The 26,367-nt window shown below is 51.3% G+C and overlaps 2 protein-coding genes across 2 annotated transcripts; both read left to right on the forward strand.

Annotated features, from left to right (window-relative positions):
* Nucleotides 1-881: 881 nt before the first annotated feature.
* LOC122424250 (cathelicidin-2-like) lies at nt 882-2,714 on the forward strand. The gene is made up of 4 exons (XM_043441824.1): nt 882-1,390; nt 1,504-1,611; nt 1,756-1,827; nt 2,429-2,714. Exons 1-4 carry the CDS (start codon nt 1,193-1,195, stop codon nt 2,624-2,626), a joined length of 576 nt encoding a protein of 191 aa, XP_043297759.1. The 5' UTR covers nt 882-1,192; the 3' UTR covers nt 2,627-2,714.
* Nucleotides 2,715-18,915: 16,201 nt separating this feature from the next.
* Nucleotides 18,916-20,398, forward strand: LOC122424252 (cathelicidin-2). Its single transcript, XM_043441826.1, has 4 exons — nt 18,916-19,118; nt 19,232-19,339; nt 19,484-19,555; nt 20,155-20,398. The coding sequence occupies exons 1-4, from the start codon at nt 18,921-18,923 to the stop codon at nt 20,284-20,286; spliced, it is 510 nt and encodes a 169-aa protein (XP_043297761.1). The 5' UTR covers nt 18,916-18,920; the 3' UTR covers nt 20,287-20,398.
* Nucleotides 20,399-26,367: the final 5,969 nt, after the last annotated feature.

Raw genomic sequence — 26,367 nt, forward strand, 5'->3', positions numbered from 1 at the left:
GCAGGGGTGGTGGGAGGTCAGGGGAGTGTCCTCAGGAGGAAGAAGGAGCAGGTGGGCTTCCCAGGGATCCAGTCCAGGGCTCCTGCGGCAGCAGCCTGCCAACAGCCCAGTGCAGACAACCAGGGCGTTCACGGGAGTCTAGAACCCAGAGACAGAGCAGTGATGCGTGTTCAGGAGATCTGGTGTCTTGAGAAGGGCCGTCCCCAGGAACGTGTGAGGACTGGGAGGAGAAGCAGCCTGGGTGGACCCGACCAGTCTTTCTTCTGAAGAGGAGAGTCCTTGGGGGAGACTCAGCAAGAGCCTCCATGGAGGAGGAGGGGACTCAGGAGAGCAGGGACAGGGGAGAATTGGACAGGGGCAAGTTCAGGAGGACAGGGGTCCCCGGAGTCTGTGGAGATGAAGACACGGCTTGAATGTGAATATGGGTCCAGTGAAGACTGGGCATCCTGCTGTGGCCTTGAGTGTAGAGAGGGCCCTGAATTGGGGTCAGAATGCAGATGACCCTTCCCCTGCCTGATTCAGGAGGGATCAGGGGAACAGGCCATGTCTTGGTGGGAGGTTGCTGTGCAGGAGAACTTTTTCAGTGAGAAAATAGTGGAGATGAATCTAGGAGAGGGCACCAAGGGAGCCAAGCCCTGACTGGCTGAGGTCTCCTCCCAGAGGACAGGATGGTGTGGGATTGATGTCTGCCTAGGGAGGGGCTGGAAGTGTAATTCTGTAGCAGGAGATGGTGGTCTTCCCATTCTTCAAGTGTTAACTGAGTGCCTATTGTGTTCGAGACAGGGCCAGGAGCTGGCGATTGAGACGTGAATACACTGCTTTACTCTGCATCCTGAGGGGCCCATGGTGTAGGGTCAGAGGGGATGTAGACAGTGCCTGGCCCTTCCCTCTCCTGGAGGACACAATGTTCTTGAGCAAGCCTTCCTCTGACACTTCCCATGGGGTCCAGGAGAGGCCAAAGCACTGTCAGGAGATGGAGAAATCATTTCTTCACCTTGCACAGGGTCCTCCTTGCCCACTGCTCAGCAGTCCTGTGAGGCCACAGCAGGGTCTGAGGCAAGTCCTCCTCACAGGCTGGGAGGAGGGCAGGGATGGGGCGGGGTAGGAAGACTCCTGGTTGAGTGATTGCATCAGGCCCTGGCTAAGCATAAAAGGAGGGTCCCTCAGGCTGGGAGGATGAGGACTGGGGACCATGGAGACCCAGGGAGCCAGCCTCGCCCTGGGGCTCTGGTCACTGTGGCTACTGCTGCTTGGACTGGTGCTGCCCTCGGCCAGTGCCCCGGCCCTCAGCTACAGGGAGGCTGTGCTTCGTGCTGTGGATCAGTTCAACAAGCGGTCCTCAGAAGCTAATCTCTACCGCCTCCTGGAGCTAGACGCTACACCCAATGATGTGAGTTATGAAGGGATCTGGGGAGGGGGCCAGCTAGTTGTGGGGCAGGGAGACAGATCAGAGGAAGAAGAATGAGCCCAAACCCAGTTTCCCCTACTTTGACCCGTGACCAGGAGGTCGACCCAGGCACCAGAAAGCCTGTGAGCTTCACGGTGAAGGAGACCGTGTGCCCCAAGACGGCCCAGCAGCCCCTGGAGCAGTGTGACTTCAAGGAGAATGGGGTGAGGATGGGAGTGGGGGAAGGGAGTGGCAAATGCTTCCCAGGGGTTGGACAGTGGGGTTGGGGATGATTTCCAACTCCTGGGAGGAGGCCGGGAGGTTATGGCCACAGGGGTTCCAGTTTGACCTTGAACCTCCCCTTCCAGCTGGTGAAACAGTGTGTGGGGACAGTCACCCTGGACCCATCAAATGACCAATTTGACATAAACTGTAATGAGGTGAGTGGCCCCTTCTGGACTGTGGTGTTTCTGGGGGTGCTAAGTATGTGAAACATCCTTTGGACCAATGACCGGCTGCCCCATCGAGGGCAGAGAAAGGATCTCCTGCCCGGGGTCCCGCCTGGGTCCCACCCTCCCTGAGCCCCAGTCTCCAGCCTGGCTGTGCATCCCTTACAGCAGTGGTTCTCTCATGGGGTCCCCACCCGGGAACTGACAGGAAGGCAGATTCTCGGCAGCACTCAACCCAACCGAATCTGATTCTGGGGCGAGGTCCAGCCATTTGTACTTTCACAAGGCCTGCCGGGGCCTTCTGACTGTGCAGAAGCTGGAGGGGCACTGACTCAGTGATGATCTTCATGCCCTTCTTTGCTGGGATGGGTTTGTGACACTGGGAAGCCCCTTATCATCTGTGGGCCTCAGTTTCATCTCTGTCTGTGGTACGGAGATTTAAGCATATGCTCCAAGGGTCACAGCCAGAGGGTGATCTGGGTCCCCAAGTTTCCTGGAGTCCACTAGGAATGGGGGGGCAGGTGTGGAGGGAGGGGTCTTGTCTTGACCTTCACCCAGTTCTCACAAGAAACCTGTTTTTATTGGTTCACAGCTTCAGAGCGTCAGAATTCCTCCAACATTTGATCCACCGTTTGTGCCACCGTTTGGGCCACCATTTGGTCCACCGTTTCGGCCACCGTTTGGTCCACCATTTGGTCCACCGTTTGGGCCACCGTTTCGTCCACCATTCGGTCCACCGTTTGGACCCCCATTTCCATTTCCTGGGCCAAGATTTCCCGGTAGACGGTGACCAATAGGCAGATAACTCCCTGATAAGGGCTTCTGATGAATCAGAAGCCCAGGGAAGACCTCTTGGGATCTCTTTTGCCTTGAGTCAGCATCCAAAAAATAAAATCTTGTGAAAACAACTTCCTCCAGCTTTCAATTTCAATTGTCTCCCCTCTTCCAACTTACCATGACCTTTAGGAGTGTCTTTGTATGTGTGTGTGTATGTGTGTGTGTGTGTGTGTGTGATCACTCCTGTGAAGACAGAGAAGTGTGAGGCCCATGTTCCTTCCAGGAGGGCACGGGGGAGGCAGCAGCCCCAGGAGCGCCAGGACAGCATCCCCACCCTCGGGTCCCTCCCAGGCCCTTCACCCGCCCCTGCCCTCCTCCTCCAGCACCCAGTAGGACGTAAGGAGACCTGCTGTGTGCGCAGTGCTGGTGGGGCTGCTTCTCCTGCTCACGTGGGGCTCACAGGCCACGAGGGGTCAGGCTGCTCACCTTGCTAAACACTCACAGAGATGCAGCTCAGTCTCAGGGTGAAGCCTGCATGTACCGTGCCCAGAACATTCCTCTTCCCCATGACAGTCTTAACTCTGGAAAGTCCACGCCTCCTGACTTTCCTGTGGCATCAGACACATCACTGTCTTTCTAGTTTTCTCCCACATTTTATGGTGGGTCTATATGATGGAATCCAATGATATAAACCTCTCATTAAAAAAGAAGCATTCTGCTCATCGGGGCGATGAGCTGAACACTGTGGGAGACGCGGAAAGTGACACACAGGTCACATCTCTCTTTCCCCAGGTGTTCAGACACTGTCCATGTCCTGCCCACTCCCCATGCTCTAGCTGACCTTTGCTCTGGGGCAGACTGGAAGCACTAGGAAGTTTGTATTCTGGTAGCAGCTTCAGCCAACCATTGGAGGGACTTGGGGGAAAAACACCTCCTCTTCCTCCCTCTTGGGTGGCCCACTCCCAGATATGTATACCCCTGCGTGAGGTCCCCACCGGGATTTAGCCCCAACCACCCCCATCAGTGACCTCTTCATTGACCCCTCCTCTTCTGACTCATGTTCTGCCCTGTCTCCCCTGAACACAATTCTGCTGGCTTTTTCTGGAATCTCCTCGCAGACAAACTCCTTCCACCAAAGGCTTGTCTTAGGTTCCCTGCTGGGTCCACCTGAACAAGACACAGATTGCCTTCTCTGAGAGGGACAGAGGGCACGATGTCCCAGAGCCTTTACTCTGCTACCTGTCAGGCTCGGCTCCTCTTGGTGAGCAGGTGGGGCTGATTTCAGGCAGGTTAGAGGAACCTCACGCTTCTCACTCTAGGGAACCTGGCCTGTGGTGGCAGTGGAACCGTGCAGTCTGTCTACTCATTCCATGTGGGTCAGGTGCGGGGCCTGATGTGGAGACAAGAGAGAAGGGCCCGAGGGGTCCAGGGTGGTGGTGCGGGAGGGGGCGTCCTGGGGACAGTGCTGAAAGCCAAGGGGCACTGAAGGTTTCACAACGTGGTGAGCGTGGACAGGAGGTCAAGTGGCCCAGGGAGATGCCTCCTCATGTTTCTCAGTGTTTGTGTATGTGTGAAGGTCACTCCCTTCAGGGCAGGGGGCAGCTTCCTTGGTTGGGGGCACCGAAATCAAAGACAGAGTGGAGGAGATCAAAAGATCAGGAAGAGGGGAGCCAATCAGCGTGGACCAGCAGGGGCTTCTCCATCCCCCTATCCATGCTGTGTCAAGGAGGCACGCTGCGCCGTTACTAGGCGAGGACCTTGTGGATCTTGGTTTTATCCATCCTTGCATGAATGAAGTTGTAAGATAAAACATGCAGCCCCTGTTCTCCCGTGTGCCACTCTGCCTCTGTGTCATCCCCAGCTGGAGCAGGGTAGGACGCTGTCAGGGGAGGCAGGGAGCTACATTGCCTCTTTCATGGCCCCTAGGCACCTTCAACTGTGTGGACTCATTCATCCTCAAAAATGTGTCTCATGCTACATTTTACAACTCAGTTCAGTCACTCGGTTGTGTGTGACCCCATAGACCTGCAGCATGCCAGGCTTCCCTGTCCATCACTATCTCCCAGAGTTTGCTCATACTCATGTCCATTGAGTCGGTGATGCCATCCAACCATCTTGTCCTCCACCGCCCCCTTCTCCTCCTGCCTTTCCTGCCTTCAATCTTTCCAAGCATCAGTCTTTTCCAAGAAGTCAGTTCTTCACATCAGGTGGCCAAAGTATTGGAGTTTCAGCTTCAGCATCAGTGCTTCCAATGAATATTCAGAACTGATTTCCTTTAGGATTAACCGACTTGATTTCCTTGCAGTCCAAGGGACTCTCAAGACTCTTCTCCAACACCACAGTTCAAAAGCATCAATTCTTTAGGACTCAGCTTTCTTTATGGTCCAACTCTCATATCCATACATAACTACTGGAAAAACCATAGCTTTGATTATACTTTGTCAGCCAAGTGACGTCCCTGCTTTTTAATACAGTCAAGGTTTGTCATAGCTGTTCTTGCAAGGAGCAAGTGTCTTTTAATTTCATGGCTGCAGTCACTGTCCACGGTGATTTTGGAGCCCAAGAAAAGAAAATCTGCCACTGTTTCTAGTTTTCTCGCATCTATTTGCCATGAAGTGGTAGGACCAGATGCCATGATCTTTGTTTTCTGAACGTTGAGATTTAATCCAGCTTTTACACTCTCCTCTCTCACTTTCATCGAGAACCTCTTTACCTCCACTTCTCTTTCTGCCATAAGGGTGGTGTTATCTGCATAACTGAAGTTATTGATATTTCTCCAAGCAATCTTGATTCTAGCTTGTGCTTCATCCAGCTCATCATTTTGCATGATGTACTCTGCATATAAATTAAATAAGCAGGGTGACAATTTACAACCTTGATGTACCCCTTTCCCAATTTGGAACCAGTCCATTGTTCCATGACTGGTTGTAACTGTTGCTTCTTGACCTGCATACAGATTTCTCACGAGGCAGGTAAGGTGGTCTGGTATTCCCACCTCTTTAAGAATTTTCCACAGTTTGTTGTGATCCACACAGTCAAAGTGAAAGGTTGTTACTGAACTTTGAAAAGACGCCGGGATTCTTGGCCTCTGGAGGAGAAGAATTCAGTCCTGGGCCAGAGACGAGGCTTGATTGCTCCGAGCTTTTGTGCAATAGAGTTTATTGAAGTATAAAAGGGATAGAGAAAGCTTATGACATAGACATCAGAAGCGGGTAGAAAGAGTACTCACTTGCTAGTATGAGCAATGGAGTTATATACTCTCCAATGAATCCAAAGAATGTCTGGAGTTTGTAAAGACCTCACCAGATCTACTCCCATAATTTACATTTGACGATAACGGGATTAACCAGAAGGTTTAATCCAGAGACCATCCTCAGGCAGGATACATTATTGTTATATAATCCTAAGGAATGTAGAGGGGGAAAAGTTTGTCCTTTCTTCCTCGTTGAGAATTCCAGACCCCTCTCTCCTTGGGGACCCCTAGACTTCTTATCAGCCTGCCTAGGAAATGACTCTCTCATTTCCCCCTTTTCTTTTAGGAGAATTATGTTGCCAAGGGTAAGGGGCGTTGTTTTCATTCCGTAACTACTTCCCGCTGTTTAGGCATGTGGTCCCTAAATTGTTGAGGCAACATATTCTCCTAACCCTCATTTTGAGGGTCTCTGATCCAGGGGCCCCAAGTAAAAGCTGGAGGAGGCTGTGGCACTTGTAGGAGCTTGGACAACCTTTTTTAACTTAAGAGTTTTTAGATGGTTAGAAAATCCCATTATACAGTTACAGACATAAGGCAAAATAGTCATTAAACCAAGTTAAAATCAAAATGAAAAGTCACATTATGTCCATAGTTACATCAGTCCACCTTAAGGTTGTTAGATGTCGTCAGTTTAATAGGCATCACATGTGATTGTTGTTGAAGGTATTTGCAGATTTGAAGACAGTCTTTTCCTTGAAGTGGGATGTCTACCATGGGAAGCCTTTCACTGATGAAGAGGGGAGCGCTCCACAGACCCAGCAGTTAGACTGATTGTGGAATTCAGTGTAGGAATGAGCCCAGGACAGGAAGGCATTGTCTTGAGGATCAAACGGCAGACTCAGGATTTTTGGAGTCAGCAGAAGTAGGCTCACATAGATTATCTGGCCCATCTTTTGGCTCATCCAGACAGTCCCATTGTAGAAGTGGATCGGGAAGAAGGTGGGCCAGGGGCTTCAGTAAGCACAGAGTAAGTTGCCCCAGTATCTAAAAGGAAATTGACAGATTGGCCCCCCACAGTTATTAATACCCGGGGTTCTTTAGGTGTAAATAGGATGGGAACTTGTGTGGGGTCCCCCGGGCACCTTTAGTCCTGATTGTCTTGAGAGTCTGACCCCTGAAACCTCCGCCTCTGGGGGCAGTCTCTCTTCCAGAGTGGTCCTTTGCAGACTGGACATGGAGCTGTTGGTGGCTTGGATGCCTGAGGGCAATCCTGCTTGAGGTGCCCCTCCTTTCCACAGCAATAACAAGCCCATCCCTTTTCACCTGGGTTCCTCAGGACATTTTTTCTCAGGCTCTTTAAGAAGGTTCTCATAGCCATTGTGCAGGCTTCCTGTTCCTTTGTCTTTTTCTGCCTTTCTTTCTTTTTCCTCATATTCTCTACCATAATAGACTGTCTGAGACACTTGTAACAGATTATCTAAAGACTGATTTGGTCCATATGCCCATTTTAATAGCTTACAGTGGATATCTGGAGCCGACTGAGTGAGAAATCTATCTTTTAAGATCACTTCTCCCTCTTCACTTTTGGGATGAATCTCAGCGAATCTGTGAAGGGCTTCTCTCAGTCTATCTAGGAATTTACCAGGAGCTTCCTTCTCCTCCTGTTCTATGTTTGCCCATTTGCCATAGTTTAAAGGCTTAGCATGCACCTGCCTGAGTCCTTCAAGAATCAGTTGAGTTCAGTTTAGTTGCTCAGTCGTGTCCGACTCTTTGCGACCCCATGAGTCGCGGCATGCCAGGCCTCCTTGTCCATCACCAACTCCTGGAGTTTACTCGAACTCATACCCATCGAGTCGGTGATGCCACCCAGCCATCTCATCTTCTGTCGTCCCCTTCTCCTCCTGCCCCGAGTCCCTCCCAGCATCAGGGTCTTTTCCAATGAGTCAACTCTTCGCATGAGGTGGCCAAAGTACTGGAGTTTCAGCTTGAGCATCAGTCCTTCCAATGAACACCCAGGACTGATCTCCTTTAGGATGCACTGCTTGGATCTCCTTGCAGTCCAAGGCACTCTCACCTTGAAGAATACATCTGACAAAATGACTCTGATCCCATCTTCCTTCAGCTGTGTTGTAGTCCCAGTCTGGTTCTGTAATTGGGACTGCCTGTTTCCCAGTGGGGAGGGCGGTCATATTGTCCTCCCTCTTCCCTACTGATTCATTACCAAGCCGTTCATCTCCATAAGCAACCGCTTTTCCCAGAACTCGAGTTTTTGAGTCGGGAGTCAGCATTTGTCCCACGATATACATCACATCCTTCCAAGTAAGGTCATAAAGCAGCGTAACACCTTTAAAAGCTCTAGTATATTTTTCTGGGTCCTCTGAATAGTCTCCCAGATCCTCCTTGATTCTTTGTATTTCTTGATAAGAAAAAGGCTTATTAACTCTCATAGACTGATTATTTCTCCCGGTGGGTGCTTCATGAAGAGGCAACAGCTTGTGTGGCTGTTCCTCAGTCTCTCTGGCTGCTCTGCGCATATGATCCCAGGGATAAATTGGAGAAACCTGCTTTTCCTTATCTCTTTGTCTCCTGTCCTCCATCTCATTTAGTGAAGTAGGAGGACAGGAGGGAGCTGGAGGTTTCACACCCAAATCTATACCCTTAGGACATAAGTCTGGCATATTTCGCAGAGAGAAAAAGGGCAACACTTATGCTACTTCTACCCATTTCCCTTGTTTTCTACAGAACCAGTCTAATTGTAAAACAGTTATTATACTTAAGAGAGCCTCCAACCTGCCACCATTCGCCATCCTCCAATGGATACTGTGGCCATGCAGTATCACATAGGAAGACTAGGTGTGTTGTGTTTAAGCCCTGGGGATCAAATCTATCCCAGTTTTTCAGGATACAGTTCAAAGGAGTGAGGCTGGAATTGTTAGCTCCCATCTGTAAGAGAGAAAAAAAGCGACCAGCGGCATCTTTCTACCGGAGGCGACCCTCCCTGCTCTAGATGGGGGTGTAGACAGACTTTACACCAAAGCTTTCCTTCCCTGGTCGGACTTAGTCTGTCCCTTACCGACGCGGGCGACCTACTCGTCCTGCCTGGTTCTACCACCGAGACGGCGGGGTGGAGATGCACCAGGGGTAGACCTGATGGCATCCCTGACTGACGTCCAGCTCTTCACCGTTAAAACCTTGCTTGCCTCTGATGCCACCCGGGGTGCAATCAGAGTAACCTTTCGGAATGCCTCCCAGGCTAAACCGCTGGGGGAAACATTGGTCACCGGAGTGCCTGTGCACGACCCTAAGTCTATTCCTGACCACAATAAGACCGATACGAACGTAAAACTGAGATGTTTCTTCCAAGCATCACCACACCAGTATAAGAGCCTCCTCTGGTCCACTAAGAGCCAGCGTTACCAAAGGGGGAACAAAAAAACCCAATGTAGTTCCAATCTGAGTAACCTTTAACCTCAGAGATGCTCGTGTAGCTAGAGCTCCATCTAACTTTCGAGCTTTCATTCTTAGCGAGGCAAGGTGCTTCCTGACTGCCAATCCACGTTTGGGACCTAAGTCACAGTACACAGTGACAGCACAGATCACAAGTCCCTTGAAAGTCTGTGATGCGACAGATTAGGTTAGTACTTCTAATTTCCAAGGAGTTATGAAATGGTCAAAGAGACTGAAAAGTTTGACCGAGAAAGGAGAGTTCGGTCCACACACTTTGCCCATTTCTGGTCGGTCCCCAAAGGAGACGTTGGGTGCTTCTTGGCACTGGCAGGTCGATATAAACCCCCCGACAGGTTTCTGCCATAAGCCGTATGAGGTCACCGCGGAACCACAGAGCAGGGCTCCTCACTTGCTTCATGCAGGGTGTTTCATTCATTCACACAAGCACACTGTAGAGTTAGTAAAGTACAGTAGAAAACGTGTTCGCTAGGAGAACAAAGAACTAGAGCTCCAAGCATCCTTACCTTGTCCTGAAGTATCCCAGATGAGCCTTCAAGATGGAAGGTTGTTGCTGAACCTCAAAAAGATGCCAAGATTCTTGGCTTCCAGAGGAGAATAATTCAATCCGGGGCCAGAGACAAGGCTTGATTGCTCGGAGCTTTTGTGCAACAGAGTTTATTAAAGCATAAAAGGGATAGAGAAAGCTTCTGACATAGACATCAGAAGGGAGTAGAAAGAGTACCCGCTTGCTAGTGTTAGCAATGGAGTTATATACTCTCCAATGAATCCAAAGAATGTCTGGAGGTTGTAAAGACCTCACCAGACCTACTCCCATAATTTAAAGATAACAGGATTAGCCAGAAGGTTTGATCCAGAGACTGTCCTCAGGCAGAATACATTATGGTTATATAATCCTAAGGAATGTAGAGGGGGAAATGTTTGTCCTTTCTTCCTCATTGAGAATTCCAGACCCCTCTCTCCTTGGGGACCCCTAGACTTCTTATCAACCTGCCTAGGAAATGACTCTCTCAAAAGGCTTTAGCATAGTCAATGAAGAAGAAGTAGATGTCCTTCTGGAATTGTCTCGTTTTTTCTATGTTCCAACGGATGCTGGCAATTTGATATCTGGTTCCTCTGCCTTTTCTAAATCCATCTTGAACATCTGGAAGTTCTCCGATCACACATTTTAAAACTGCATTCATGCAAACATGAATACATTCAACGCTGCATTTCATGTTATATAGCCATTGGTGCTATTTTTATACTCTGCATTGGTGCATTTTTATACTCCAGAATATTGGAGTGGGTAGCCATTCACTTCTCCAGGTGATCTTGACAATCCAGGGATGGAACCCAGGTCTCCTGCATTGCAGGTAGATTCTCTACCATCTGAGGCACCAGGGAAGCCCAAGAATACGACAGTGTGTTGCCTATCCCTTCTCCAGCAGATCTTCCTGACCCAGGAATCAAGCCAGAGTCTCCTGCATTGCAGGCAGATTCTTTACCAGCTAAGCTACCAGGGAAGCCCTAAGACTAGGCATAGCCTCTTTTATGCTTCCCAAGGGGCGCTAGTGGTAAAGAACCCACCTATCAGTGCAGGAGACTTGACACCCAGGTCGATCCCTGGATCGGAAGATCCCCTGGAGATGGGCATGGCAACCCACTCCGGTATTCTTGCCTGGAGAATCCTCATGGACAGAAGAGCCTGGCAGGCTACAGTCCATAGGGTTGTAAAGAGTTGGAGACGCGTGAAGCAGCTTGGCATGCATTCACCCTCCTACATAAGTATGGAGTGGTTTTCAACTATATACATCTCCATGGATACAACACTGTTTCTTGCATGCTGGCCCTATCCATTGTGTCCGTTACAGTGTTTCTCACCTCCAGGACAGCTTCCAGCTGAGGCTCAGATGTATCAGAAATTTGTCATTTTTCGGGGACTTCCCTGATGTTTCAGTGACTAAGACTCTGTCTCCCAGTGCAGGGGGTCAGCGTTCAATCCCTGGTCCAGATACCAGGTCCCGAATACCTCACCTAAGACACAGTGCAGCCAAATAAATAAAGAAAAGGAAACAGACTGATACAAATTTGTCATTTCTCATTTGCCTTCGTTAAAGTGGAAGATTCCTGCAGCCTTCTGCATCCATTTATTCTCATACAAGTTTTTGTGAGTGTGAGCTTGTCTGTTATGTGGGGTTGAATTATTGGGTGTTTAGGTATGGAGGTGTGTGTGCATGTGAGATGTTGTGAAGTATTTGTGAAGGTGTCAGCGTGTGCATAGGTTAACATGTGTCTGTGGGATGTATATGCCCCTGCATGTATGTTTGAGTTAGGTTGTGTCTATGTGAGGTCGGACAGGAGTGTGGGTGTGGGTTTGTGGCTGTGCTGTATAGGTTCAGGGTGTGTTTGAAATGTGCATGGAGGATGCGTATCTGGGTGTGTGTGCGTGTGTGTGGGCTTTCAGAGTGTGTCATATGTCTTCTGTGTGAGGATATGTGAATGATGTGTGTGTATGGTGACTTTTAAACCATGTGCGCGGATGTGTGAGTGAATGTGTGTGTATGAGGAGTGTATAAGGCTGCTGCTGCTGCTAAGTCACTTCAGTCGTGCCTGACTGTGTGCGACCCTATAGACGGCAGCCCACCAGGCTCCGCCGTCCCTGGGATTCCCCAGGCAAGAACACTGGAGTGGGTTGCCATGTCCTTCTCCAATGCATGAAAGTGAAAAGTGAAAGTGAAGTTGCTCAGCCATGCCCGACTCTGTGCGACCCCATGGACTGCAGCCCACCAGGCTCCTCCATCCATGGGATTTTCCAGGCAAGAGTACTGGAGTGGGGTGCCATTGCCGTCTCCGGTATAAGGTGACTAGGTGTGTAATTCAGGGTGCGTATGTGGATGTATGGCTGGGTGTTCATGTGTGTGTAGTGTCGTGGGTGTGCTCCTGCAGGTATATTTAGAGAATAGGGGTGTACATGGCAGTGTGTGTTTTAACACACTGTATAATTTATGTAAATGAAGATATTTTTATGTATTCACTTTAATCTCCACAGGTTATATTTATTTATTTAAAAATACGTCAATTTAGTTATTTATTGCTTGGCTGTGCTGGGTCTTTGTTGCTGGGCGGGTTTTTCTCTGGTTGCATCCAGTGGGGGGTTACTCTCTAGTTGTAGTTCGAGGGCTTCTCCTTGCGGAGGCTTTCCTTGTGGAACCTGGGCTCTAGGACATAACGGCGTCAGCAGCTATGACTACGGGGCTCTAGAGCACAGAGTCAGTAGTTGTGACACTGAGGCTCAGCTGCTCCACACCATGTGGTATTCTCCCAGACCAGAGATCCAGCCCATGTTTCCTGCACTGGTAGCAGGATTTGTTACCACTGAGCCACCAGGGAAGCCCCAATCTCCAAAGGTTGTAGTCATACTCATTAAAATATGCTTTAAGCAGCATGAACAGAAAGAGTGTTTTATTGACTCATTATTCCCTAGGGAAGGGGGCACCTGTAAGAAGCTCTTCTGGGGGAAGAACTTGATTGACAAGTAGAAGCAACTTACAAAGGAGAATGTACCACTTATCCTATTACTCAATGCTTATGTTTAAAAATGAAAAAAAAAATTACCTGGCAATAATATAAAATCTGTGAAAAATAGCAAAAATAGTATATAAAATTTTCATATTCTCTATTTCCAGGATCACCTACCTTTTGCCTAAAGTATTTGTTTCTCTCTTTCTCTTTCCCTCCCTCTCTCTCCCACTCTCCCTGTGTCCCTGTCTCCCAGCGTTTTCTAGGTCCCCAGTGTTTGGGCTTTATTCACCTGTGGTCTGATCACCAGGTGGGGAGCCCATCGCTGGTGCAGAGCGAGTCTGTCACTCACAGCCCCCAGGGGAGGAGGAGTGGGTCGTGCTGGCCCAGAGGAGAGGACAGTGACAGCCTGTGCGAGATTCTCAGGGAAGGAATGGGCGAGGCAGGAGGGTGAGGCTGACCAGGTTGAGGAAGGGCTAGCTGAGCAATTTCAGTGGGCTGGGGGTGAATGTGGGGGCTGCCGAATTTGTTGATGCCTGGCCCTGGGGTTCTCAGGACTGGGGCTTAGAGTCTCATCTGTAGAGAGGCGGGGGATGGGGCTGCTGCTCAGTTTGCATGTGAGAGGCGTGCTGAGGGCTAGGGTTTGCTGAATCCAGGAAATTACTAACCTTGGGATGGGCAGTCAGATGTGAAAACATCAGAGACAGAAACTAGAAACCCTGGGTAACACAGGACCCACTTATATAAAGTATTCATGACACATTTAAATGATAACTTCATGTCTTGTAGCTCCTTCTAGCGACTGAATTTTTAATTTATATTTTTCCTCTTTTTTGCCTTCTTTTGAAACATGTTGACGATTTTATGTCCACTTTTGGTCCAGTATAATACACGTCTGTTTAAAGTACTTTTAGGATTTCCTCGGTGGCGCAGGAGATAACAATCCGCCTGCCTGTGCAGCGGCCTGGCAGATGGGGTTAGATCTGGCTTAGATCCCTGGTTTGGGAAGATTCAACATGCTGGGGAGAAACTAAGGTGGAGTGCCACAGCTCCTGAGTCTGTGCTCTAGAGCCCGGGAGCCACTCCAGGAGAAGTCACCGCAATGAGAAGCCGGAGCACCGCAACGAGAGAGTAGCCCTGGCTCGCTGCAACTAGAGGAAAGCCTCCGCAGCAACGACTCAGCACAGCCAAAATAAATCAATGAAAGTATATGCAAAAAGCTGGTCCATTTTTGTCTTATAGTAAAAAAAGACACACTCCACGGGATGCGGGTCCCGCGTGCTTCTGATGAGATCTCTGACCGGTCCTCCCCAGGCGAGGGTGGGGCACCAGACTGTCCTTTTCGGGATGCAAAGATACCGCTGCCACTAACACTGACCGTACCAGGGCCCTTGAATCTAATCTGTGTGGTTTCATTTGGCGGATATTTCACACAGCCAGGAAAGCGAGGTTTTAGGATGAGAACTACTTCTCCTTACTGTGACGGGGTGCTGAGTTGGGGAAATGTCATTGTTCGCCAGTGACTCCAGGACAAGTGCAGTGTGAGCCCAGGAGGCCCCTCCCCCGTTCGGCCACGTGGGGGCAGTGAAGCACTTTAGAAGAGTACTTGGTGTCCTCCTTGCCACGACTGTGTTCTGGGGTTTGGGGACAGGGCCAGCATCATGGGTGTGTCACCAGGGAGGTCACACAGGACCCTGGGCTCCAGAGGGCTGGGTACTTGGTTTAATGCTCTGTATATCCTTGAGGTCTTGAAATTCTGTATACCTTTTGGACCTGGGATCCTGCAATTTCAATTTGCTAGTTGTGTAGCTGGTTCTGACCAGTGGTGACTTCACACCTCCCACCACACACGAAGGAGTCTGTGGAAGTCATTCTGAGAAAACTTCTTTCCCTGTAAACTTGCCCAGAAAATCCCCGAGTCCTTGACCCCAGCCTTGAGCAGTCAGAGGGCAGGGGAGAGCCCAGGAAGGGAAGGAAGAGAGTGGCAACACAAGTCAGAAGGGGTCCCCACCAGCCCTTCCCTGCACAGAGTGCTTTTGAACTGATGATCAGCTTTTGAACTGAGTCTTCAAAGCACCGGGCTGCAAGAGAGAGGCCGGGCAGGTCAGGATGATGTTTGCTGGGGTCGTACAGAGAACCCGGGACTAGTCTGAGAGGGAGGGGGGCCCCAGTGGGCCCCAGGAGACTCACACAGTCACCAGAGCTCTGGGTGCCGCTATCCACCCTGACTTGGCCAAGACCTCCCTCCCAAGGCCACACCCCACCCCACCCTGGGCCTCAACTTCCTCCCTGGTCTGATGAGACTGGTGGTGAGCCGTGCCCTGCCTCCTGACAAGACTGCTGTGAGCTCAGAGTGGGTGGGTGCGTGGGAGACCATTGTACCCTGCAGGACCACACACCCAGGTCATGTCCTTGGACTTAGGTCTCCAAACTCTGTAGACAACATGGCCATGGGAGGCTGTGAGGTGGGGGCAGGACACAAGAGGCCCCAGGCTCCCCTCCCAGTGTTGTTACCATGACCATCCTAAGGATTCGTGTTAGGGTTGTTTTTGGTGACAGGATGGACCCCGGGGTCCCCAGTCAGTGCTGCTGCCACTGGAAAATTGTTTGGAAGAAAACTCTTTCAACGAGGTTGCCCAAGGGTGCACAAGTGACCATCAGGGCAAGATCTCCCAGGAGAATGGAGGGGGTCATCTGTTTCAGGTATAGCAGGAGTGATCTCGCTGATGTCCTCTTCATAGTTTGGGTTTCACACATCACAGCATGGCTCCCACCAGCTCAGCTCCACCCACCATGGTTCCTGCCACCCATCAGCCCTCCCAGTCTCCACCCCCATCACCTACCTGCAATCCTAGCTTCCTGGACTCTTCCTTTGTCTGTTGGTTTAAACAAGATGGGGCTTCCCTGGTGGCTCAGACAGTAAAGAATCTGCCTGAAATGTGGGAGACCTGGGTTCAATCCCTGGGTTGGGAAGATCCCCTGGAGAAGGGAATGGCAAACCACTCCAGTATTCTTGCCAGAATTCCACGGACAAGGAGCCTGGTGGGCTACAGTCCATGAGATCTCAAAGAGCTGGACACGGCTGAGCTCCATTCACTTCAGTTTGATCAACAAGGTAATTTCAGATAGGAAATAAACACCGAGAGAGGCAGTTTTTTTTGCAGGAGACATGATCAGTGGTTCTCAGCTGGTAATCAGAGGCCAGAAAGGTGCCTTTAAAATCTACTAAATTCTTTTTGGAAATAAGAAATGTAGGTCTTCCCTGGCAATGTAGACATCACCACACGAGTCTGTTGTGCTTCTGTGAGTGGTGGGGCTGGGGAAATTGTGTTCTGATCAGCAATCTGTCCTTCTGCTCAGGAGTTGGTCCCTGCTCCATCACTTTACAAAGTGGACCTGACTGGAGCATCTGAAGGGGAAGTTTCTGCCTTCCCAGGAATCCATGTGCAAATGGATGGAACAAGGAAAACCCAGGATGGAGGAAGGGATCACCCAGGTACCAGGGACCCGGAAGTACCACTGTGGGTGGAGGGGTGTGTGTGCCTGTGTGAAGTGCCCTCTCTGACTCCATCCTCCTGGAAGTCGAGCTCCAGATGGCTTGACCTGCCTCCTGTTTGCAGCACATGGGGGTCCTTCTTGGAATGATACCGCGTGTGGGTCTCACTGACTTTTCAGCTGGTCAGAGAGCTGGTGGGTGTCCCCAGAGTCGGGGGCACGGCAGCCTGGGGCTCAGTTCTCTTTCCCATGGAGGGTCTGGAGAGGAAGAAAGGGTGAGAGGAACAAAGGAGGGGGCCATGCAGGATCCTGGCTCATTCCTGAGTGAGGTGGGGGGAAGGGTGCATGCGGATTTCTGAAGGACCAGATGTGGAGTCTGGGATAACCTGCCTGGGGACGGGGGTGTGGTGTCTTTCCTGAGAAGACCTCAGTTCTGACAGGCTGTGAGCCCTAAACCAGGAAAGCTGGTTGCTCGAGGAAGGGAAGGTTCACCACCAACACAGGAGGTGCAGCCTGAGGACCCAGACGCGGACCCTCCAAGGTCTCCAGGGCGGATGGGGGAGGGAAATTCAGTTTGACATGTGAGCAAATGCCCAAACCCAGAGGCAGAAGAGCACAGGGCGGGTTTCAGGCTTACCTAATAGCCAGCAACCATGTGTACTACCAGGTGCTTCTACCGTGGACATTCCTCTTCCTCCACCGAGTTGGAAAAAGGATATAGCTTGACCAAGAGGCCACTGGGGCAATACCTGGACTGTGAAACCAGGTTGCACAGAGGCCCACCTCTCCTTCCTTCCCCAAGGCTGATGTGTAACCAGCACATTCTGACCCAGCTGAGGGGCTTTGGCCAAGTCCCCAAGAGTCCCATAAGGCAACTGAATCCAGGAAATATTACAGGCCTCACAGTCACAAGACCAGGTCAAAGGAGATGGATGAGAATTTGCTTCATCGCTTTCAGACGTCTTCATCATTTTGGTTCATTATGTTTCCCAGCCATGCTCTCCCAGCTCTGGCCTCCCCAGCCTGCTTTCTCAGCCAGAGCACTGGACAGGGAGACACTGAGGTTCAGTCAGAAGGGCTGTCCTGCAGGCCGTGTGGGTGACGAGGAGGAGATGCTGGGTCTAGCTGGAGGTCAGGGAAGGCTTCCCAAGGTGGAGGTCAGGGCACACGGAGGGATCAGAGGCAGAGATGGGAGGAGAGCAGGAGGCTCAGAGGGGCCTGAGTGGTTGAGATGTAAGGGGCAGCCTGACAGCTGAGGACCGCGGGGCTGGGAGTGAGGAAAACCGAAATAACAGCCTTGGCCCTGATGCCTGGAGCGGGGAGTGTGGGCGGCTGAAGACAGGACTTGAAAAGGTCAAACTGGTGTGTGCTGGAACTCCCAGAAAATGGTGTGGAGAGTGGACAGTGGTCAGGGGTGAGCCAGGAAATCAGGGAAGGTGGAGTGTGAAGGTTTTGGCTACCCTGAGAGGAGAGAAGATGGAGGTAGGCCCAGGGCAGGGGTGGTGGGAAGTCAGGGGAGTGTCCTCAGGAGGAAGAAGGAGCAGGTGGGCTTCCCAGGGATCTGGTCCAGGGCTCCTGCGGCAGCAAGCAGTCATTAGCCCAGAGTGGACAACCAGGGCAGTGATGCGTGTTCAGGAGATCTGGTGTCTTGAGAAGGGCCGTCCCCAGGAACGTGTGAGGACTGGGAGGAGAAGCAGCCTGGGTGGACCCGACCAGTCTTTCTTCTGAAGAGGAGAGTCCTTGGGGGAGACTCAGCAGGAGCCCCAATGGAGGAGGAGGGGACTCAGGAGAGCAGGGACAGGGGAGAATTGGACAGGGGCAAGTTCAGGAGGACAGGGGTCCCCGGAGTCTGTGGAGATGAAGACACGGCTTGAATGTGAATATGGGTCCAGTGAAGACTGGGCATCCTGCTGTGGCCTTGAGTGTAGAGAGGGCCCTGAATTGGGGTCAGAATGCAGATGACCCTTCCCCTGCCTGATTCAGGAGGGATCAGGGGAACAGGCCATGTCTTGGTGGGAGGTTGCTGTGCAGGAGAACTTTTTCAGTGAGAAAATAGTGGAGATGAATCTAGGAGAGGGCACCAAGGGAGCCAAGCCCTGACTGGCTGAGGTCTCCTCCCAGAGGACAGGATGGTGTGGGATTGATGTCTGCCTAGGGAGGGGCTGGAAGTGTAATTCTGTAGCAGGAGATGGTGGTCTTCCCATTCTTCAAGTGTTAACTGAGTACCTATTGTGTTCGAGACAGGGCCAGGAGCTGGCGATTGAGACGTGAATACACTGCTTTACTCTGCATCCTGAGGGGCCCATGGTGTAGAGTCAGAGGGGATGTAGACAGTGCCTGGCCCTTCCCTCTCCTGGAGGACACAATGTTCTTGAGCAAGCCTTCCTCTGACACTTCCCATGGGGTCCAGGAGAGGCCAAAGCACTGTCAGGAGATGGAGAAATCATTTCTTCACCTTGCACAGGGTCCTCCTTGCCCACTGCTCAGCAGTCCTGTGAGGCCACAGCAGGGTCTGAGGCAAGTCCTCCTCACAGGCTGGGAGGAGGGCAGGGTTGGGGCGGGGTAGGAAGACTCCTGGTTGAGTGATTGCATCAGGCCCTGGCTAAGCATAAAAGGAGGGTCCCTCAGGCTGGGAGGATGAGGACTGGGGACCATGGAGACCCAGGGAGCCAGCCTCGCCCTGGCGCGCTGGTCACTGTGGCTACTGCTGCTGGGACTGGTGCTGCCCTCGGCCAGTGCCCCGGCCCTCAGCTACAGGGAGGCTGTGCTTCGTGCTGTGGATCAGTTCAACAAGCGGTCCTCAGAAGCTAATCTCTACCGCCTCCTGGAGCTAGACGCTACACCCAATGATGTGAGTTATGAAGGGATCTGGGGAGGGGGCCAGCTAGTTGTGGGGCAGGGAGACAGATCAGAGGAAGAAGAATGAGCCCAAACCCAGTTTCCCCTACTTTGACCCGTGACCAGGAGGTCGACCCAGGCACCAGAAAGCCTGTGAGCTTCACGGTGAAGGAGACCGTGTGCCCCAAGACGGCCCAGCAGCCCCTGGAGCAGTGTGAATTCAAGGAGAATGGGGTGAGGATGGGAGTTGGGGAGGGGAATGGCAGATGCCTCTCAGGGGTTGGACAGCGGGGTTGGGGACGATTTCCAACTCCTGGGAGGAGGCCGGGAGGTTATGGCCACAGGGGTTCCAGTTTGACCTTGAACCTCCCCTTCCAGCTGGTGAAACAGTGTGTGGGGACAGTCACCCTGGACCCATCAAATGACCAATTTGACATAAACTGTAATGAGGTGAGTGGCCCCTTCTGGACTGTGGTGTTTCTGGGGGTGCTAAGTATGTGAAACATCCTTTGGACCAATGACCGGCTGCCCCATCGAGGGCAGAGAAAGGATCTCCTGCCCGGGGTCCCGCCTGGGTCCCACCCTCCCTGAGCCCCAGTCTCCAGCCTGGCTGTGCATCCCTTACAGCAGTGGTTCTCTCATGGGGTCCCCACCCGGGAACTGACAGGAAGGCAGATTCTCGGCAGCACTCAACCCAACCGAATCCGATTCTGGGGCGAGGTCCAGCCATTTGTATTTTCATAAGGCCTCACGGGGACTCTGACTGTGCAGAAGCTGGAGGGGCACTGACTCAGTGATGATCTTCATGCCCTTCTTTGCTGGAATGGGTTTGTGACCCTGGGAAGCCCCTTATCATCTGTGGACCTCAGTTTCATCTCTGTCTGTGGTACGGAGATTTAAGCATATGCTCCAAGGGTCACAGCCAGAGGGTGCTCTGGGTCCCCAAGGTTCCTGGAGTCCACTAGGAATGGGGGGCAGGTGTGGAGGGAGGGGTCTTGTCTTGACCTTCACCCAGTTCCCACAAGAAACCTGCTTTTATTGGTTCACAGTTTCAGAGTGTCAGATTTATTCCACCAATCCTACGTCCACCAGTCCGTCCACCATTCCGCCCACCGTTCCGCCCACCGTTCCGCCCACCGTTCCGTCCACCACCCATAAGACCATTTCCTGGTAGAGGGTGACCAATAGGCAGATAACTCCCTGATAAAGGCTTCTGATGAATCAGAAGCCCAGGGAAGACCTCTTGGGATCTCCTTTGCCTTGAGTCAGCATCCAAAAATATAAAATCTTGTGAAAACAACTTCCTCCAGTTTTCAGTTTCAATTGTCTCCCCTCTTCCAACTTACCATGACCTTTAGGAGTGTCTGTATGTGTGTGTGTGTGTGTGTGTGTGTGTGTGATCACTCCTGTGAACACAGAGAAATGTGAGGCCCGTGTTCCTTCCAGAAAGGCAAGGGGGAGGCAGCAGCCCCAGGAGCGCCAGGACAGCATCCCCACCCTCGGGTCCCTCCCGGGCCCTTCACCCGCCCCTGCCCTCCTCCTCCAGCACCCAGTAGGACGTAAGGAGACCTGCTGTGTGCGCAGTGCTGGTGGGGCTGCTTCTCCTGCTCACGTGGAGCTCACAGTCCACAAGGGGTCAGGCTGCTCACCTTGCTAAACACTCACAGAGATGCAGTTCAGTCTCAGGGTGAAGCCTGCATGTACCGTGCCCAGAACATTCCTCTTCCCCATGACAGTCTTAACTCTGGAAAGTCCACGCCTCCTGACTTTCCTGTGGCATCAGACACATCACTGTCTTTCTAGTTTTCTCCCACATTTTATGGTGGGTCTATATGATGGAATCCAATGATATAAACCTCTCATTAAAAAAGAAGCATTCTGCTCATCGGGGCGATGAGCTGAACACTGTGGGAGACGCGGAAAGTGACACACAGGTCACATCTCTCTTTCCCCAGGTGTTCAGACACTGTCCATGTCCTGCCCACTCCCCATGCTCTAGCTGACCTTTGCTCTGGGGCAGACTGGAAGCACTAGGAAGTTTGTATTCTGGTAGCAGCTTCAGCCAACCATTGGAGGGACTTGGGGGAAAAACACCTCCTCTTCCTCCCTCTTGGGTGGCCCACTCCCAGATATGTATACCCCTGTGTGAGGTCCCCACTGGGATTTAGCCCCAACCACCCCCATCAGTGACCTCTTCACTGACCCCTCCTCTTCTGACTCATGTTCTGCCCTGTCTCCCCTGAACACACTTCTGCTGGCTTTTTCTGGAATCTCCTTGCAAGGAAACTCCTTCCACCAAAGGCTTATCTTAGGTTCCCTACCGGGTCCACCTGAACAAGACACAGATTGCCGTCTCTGAGAGGGACAGTGGGCACGATGTCCCAGAGCCTTTACTCTGCTACCTGTCAGGCTCGGCTCCTCTTGGTGAGCAGGTGGGGCTGATTTCAGGCAGGTTAGAGGAACCTCACGCTTCTCACTCTAGGGAACCTGGCCTGTGGTGGCAGTGGAACCGTGCAGTCTGTCCACTCGTTCCATATGGGTCAGGTGCGGGGCCTGATGTGGAGACAAGAGAGAAGGGCCCGAGGGGTCCAGGGTGGTGGTGCGGGAGGGGGCGTCCTGGGGACAGTGCTGAAAACCAAGGGGCACTGAAGGTTTCACAACGTGGTGAGAGTGGACAGGAGGTCAAGCGGCCCAGGGAGATGCCTCCTCATGTTTCTCAGTGTTTGTGTACGTGTGAAGGTCACTCCCTTCAGGGCAGGGGGCAGCTTCCTTGGTTGGGGGCACTGAAATCAAAGAGAGTGGAGGAGATCAAGAGATCAGGAAGAGGGGAGCCAATCAGCGTGGACCAGCAGGGGCTTCTCCATCCCCCAGACCTGTGCTGTGTCAAGGAGGCACGCTGCGCCGTTACTAGGCGAGGACCTTGTGGATCTTGGTTTTATCCATCCTTGCATGAATGAAGTTGTAAGATAAAACATGCAGCCCCTGTTCTCCCGTGTGCCACTCTGCCTCTGTGTCATCCCCAGCTGGAGCAGGGTAGGACGCTGTCAGGGGAGGCAGGGAGCTACATTGCCTCTTTCATGGCCCCTAGGCACCTTCAACTGTGTGGACTCATTCATCCTCAAAAATGTATCTAATGGTATATTTTTCAACTCAGTTCAGTTCAATTCATTTGCTCAGTCGTGTGTGACTCTGTCTGATGTTCAGAGCCTCAAGGAGCAACACCCCTATCACGGGAAGTGTGAAAAATGAAAATCTCAACAAAATGACTCTTCCCTGGAAAAGAGGAAAACAGGGCACTTGGAGGGAAACACCTGGAGGCAAAGGTGGCTGATAACATTCCAGATGCAGTTCTCAGACATGGGGTCTGTGTCAGAGCTCCCTGGGGGCTTTGGTCCACCAGGGTCCTGAAGATGCCTGGTCCTTCATGGGTGGATGTGCTAGGTTAAAGGAGGATGCATGGGCTGTGCCGCTGATGCTGCTCAGCCTCAAAGACATCTTTTGACACCTGTGACTGAACAAGGCCCCTCGTTCAAGAAACCTTCCTGGTTTCCTGAAATTTACCTGGTTGTGTTTCTCACTGTCTCATGGGCAGTACACCAGAGACTGGCAGTGTGATCCAGTGTCTGCCTATGAAATTGGATGGTCAAGCCTCAGTCTTTGAGGGTATCAAACCTTGTTGCTATAGAATGCTCTGTGCTCACTACCTCTTTTATGACTCACACTGATATGCAAGAAAAATGACCATTCACGGGCCATGTTATCGGAATCAACAAATGAATTAAACCTGTGCTGGCTAGGTAGGGTCTCTAGGCATGTGGATACACCATCACATGGGACATGGTGATCCATTTAAATCCACCATTAGACCTCAAAATATTGACAAAGCCTAGTGATGCCAGCACATGAGGCCAAGGAAGCCTGGCCAAAGTGGCTGACTGCCACCCTCATGACTGAGTGACAAAAGGAATTCCAGGGTGATAACAGGGGTGCCATCCCTGTTCACACAGCATACATGGGATATGATATTCAAAGACTCTCAGATGGTCTGTGTTTCATATCTGGATTCACAGAACACATCTGATCTGCAACAGCATTGCCTTATAGTAAGAAGCTGGGTATGAACAGCTACCCAGATGACTCTCAGGACCTTCAATGCCCCCAATCTCATCTCCAAGTAGTCAGTACCATTGGAAGATGAAATGGACTCTGAGAGGAAACATTGAAAGGATAACTATACACCCAAGGCTCACCTCCCAGTGGAGCACACACTTAGGGAAGGCAACTTGAATTCTAAATGAGCTGATTCCCTGGGAGGCTATCTTCTAGTTAAGTAGAATGTTTAATTTTGAGGCTTGGAAATGAGGGAAGAGGCCCATACTGATGGAAGACTCTCAAACCACATGAGTAATCTTTCTCGCCCTACTTGTCTTTTTCCCAGGCACCTCTGGCAGCTCCTAGTATTGGAATTTGCAAGCTGCAAAGAAGACGCATGTGGTGGGTGACTCTCCCCTAGTGCTCGTTGCACTGCCAGCTCTGCTGCTGGAAGGATATTGATGACAACGATCATGAATATGAGGTGGAAACTCCTAAGGCGATCCTACTGGTGTTTCAGGACCTAGGGAGCTGTTCTATGATGGGTCACGGCATAAAAGGATGAAGCTGCTGAGCACATAGGGAGGAGTCTGGGCACATGGTCTAAGACAAGGGGAGGACTGAGGACAGGAGCGGTGATTGCTGAGGGACTGGGTGTTTAGATCACTTGGTTGTGAAGAAAGTAACTACAATGATGATGGGAATAGCAGGCCTCCGACTCACAGAGTCTAGGGTGGGAAGACGCACCATTCATTGCTCTCTCAGCGTTTGTCTACAGGGCATCTGGTCACTTTCACCCAGACTCTACCTGATCAACAGTCAATGAAGAGTCTTTTTCTAAAAGTTGTTTATTTATTTATGACCGTGCTGAGTCTTCACTGCTGTGCTTGGGCATTCTCTAGCTGCGGCGAGGGGGGTTACTCTTCATTGCAGTGCACGGGCTTCTCATCTCGGTGGCTTCTCTTGTTGCAGAGTATGAGCTCTAGAGGTTGGGCTCAGTAGCATACAGGCTTACGGTGGGCTGGCGTGGCGGCTTAGTTGCCCCACGGCATGTGGAATCTTCCCAGACCAGGGATCGGACCCGTGTCCCGTGTATTGGCAGGCAGATCCTTAACAGCTAGACCACCAGGGAAAGTCCTGAAGAGTCTTAATCTAAGGGCTCTTGTTACCTTTCCAACAACTGCCACCTCCAGGAGTAGACAGCCTCCGCTAAACATGACATAACAAGGTTGACCTTCTAGATATTGATAAGATTTTCATAAGTCTCATCATGAAATTTTGAACTCTTTTACATGTGTTGCCCAGAATATGGTAGCACTTCTAAGCTTAAAGACTTGGCAGATTCTGACATAACAAGAGCAACACCTCTTGCTGATCTTGCTGCTACTAAGTATGGAAAGTCTGGCCTGGACTTACCTACAACACCCAGATAGTCTAAACTCTCTCTTGTGGTGATAAAGAGTGTTTTGTGGGCAGGGGGCACGGCTGGTATCAAGAATGTCACCAGTACAGTCACAGAGGCCCCCATGCTTAGGTACTTGCTAATGACTTATTCTTGAGGGCTTGAAATTCTCATAATTTTGAACAAGGGGCCCCACATTTTCATTTTGCAAGTGATGGAGCCAGTGCTGGCCAGTGGTGACTCCATACTTGAAATAATACAGGAAGGAGGCCCCGTAAACCATTCTGAGAGCAACTTACTTCCCTCCACTCTTGCCCCAGATCTCCCTAGGGTCTTCCCCCATACCCCAGCAACTTTAGCAGCCAGAGGGCAAGGGATAGCCCTGGAAGCAATGGAAGAGAGTGGGAGGTGGACCAGGGCAGAACAGGCTCCTAGTTCAGCCCTTCAGTGTCTAGAGTGCTGCAGGTTAAAAAGAAGAGTCTCCAGAACTTCTTTAAGTTCTGAGATTCACGAGAGATACAGGGCTCGCCAGAGTGGTCGGTAGTAGGGTGAGAGAGAGGGGTAAGGAGCTAGTCTAAGAAAGATGGAAGCCCTAGATTGGACCAGGGGGACTCCACACTGGACAAGAACTCTGGGTCCTTCTATCAACCCTGATTTGGCCAAGACCTCTCTCCCAAGGCCACATCTCACCCCACCCTGGGCCTCAGTTTCCTTCTTGGCTTAAAGAGACTGGTGGTGAGCCCTGCCCTGCCCTCCTGACAAGTGTGCTGTGAACTCAGAGGAGGTGGGTGCAGAGAAACCTGTTGTACCCTGAAGGACCACACACAGGTCACATTGTTGGACTCAGGTCTCCAGACTCCATAGGCAACGTGGTCATGCGAAAGCTGTGAGTGGGGGAGGCAGGACAAAAGGGGCCTCAGGCTCCCCTCGCAGTGTTGTTACCATGACCCTCCCAGGGATTAGCGTCAGAGTTGTGTTGGTGACAGGATGGACCCCAGGGATCTCACTCAGTGTTTTTGTTATTGGCAAATTACTTGGAAGAAAGCTCTTTCAATGAGATTGTCCAAGGGCACACTAGTGACCATCATGGCAGGAACTCCCAGCAAAATGGAGAGAGTTCCCAACGTAAGGAATGGCAGGGGTATCAGTCTTGTTTCCTATTCACAGCCAGAGTGTCACACCTACACAGAATAGTCTCCAGCTGCCCCAGCCCTCCCTTCCCTGGTCTCTGCCACCCATCAGCCTTCCCACTCTCCACCCTGCTGTAACCTGCAATTCCAGCTCCCCAGGCTCTTTCCTTTTCTGTTGATTTAAATCCTTATGGAGGGAGGTTGTTGCTGGAGACAGAATCGGTGGTTTTCCACATGTGGTGATTAGGTAGGAAGGTGTTTTACAATCTCCTGAATATCTTTACAAAAGAAATAAAGTCAGGTGCTTACCTGTAATTGTTGAGTTGGACCGGGGACCTGTGTCAGATTCCAAGCTGGAAAAAATGGAATCAGTGAGATGGTGTTTTGATCCCCAGTTGGCCTGTCTCTCTTACTAGGAGTTGGTCCCTTCTCTCTTTAATTCCCAAAGGGCATACTAGCTAGCTGGCCAGGGCTGGGTGAAGTCTCCAGATGGTAGGCTGTCTCTCCCTTCCCAGGGCACCCGTGAGCAGACATAAGACTCCACTAGGACAAGACAGCTGTGAGGACTAAATCAGAAAAGGCAGATGCTGGAGACATGGAAGGCTCGCTCCTCATTACAGGAGGTGCAGACTGAGGGC

This window comes from Cervus canadensis, chromosome 22 (genome assembly GCF_019320065.1).
Source record: "Cervus canadensis isolate Bull #8, Minnesota chromosome 22, ASM1932006v1, whole genome shotgun sequence".
In the NCBI taxonomy this organism is placed as follows: Eukaryota; Metazoa; Chordata; class Mammalia; order Artiodactyla; family Cervidae; genus Cervus; species Cervus canadensis.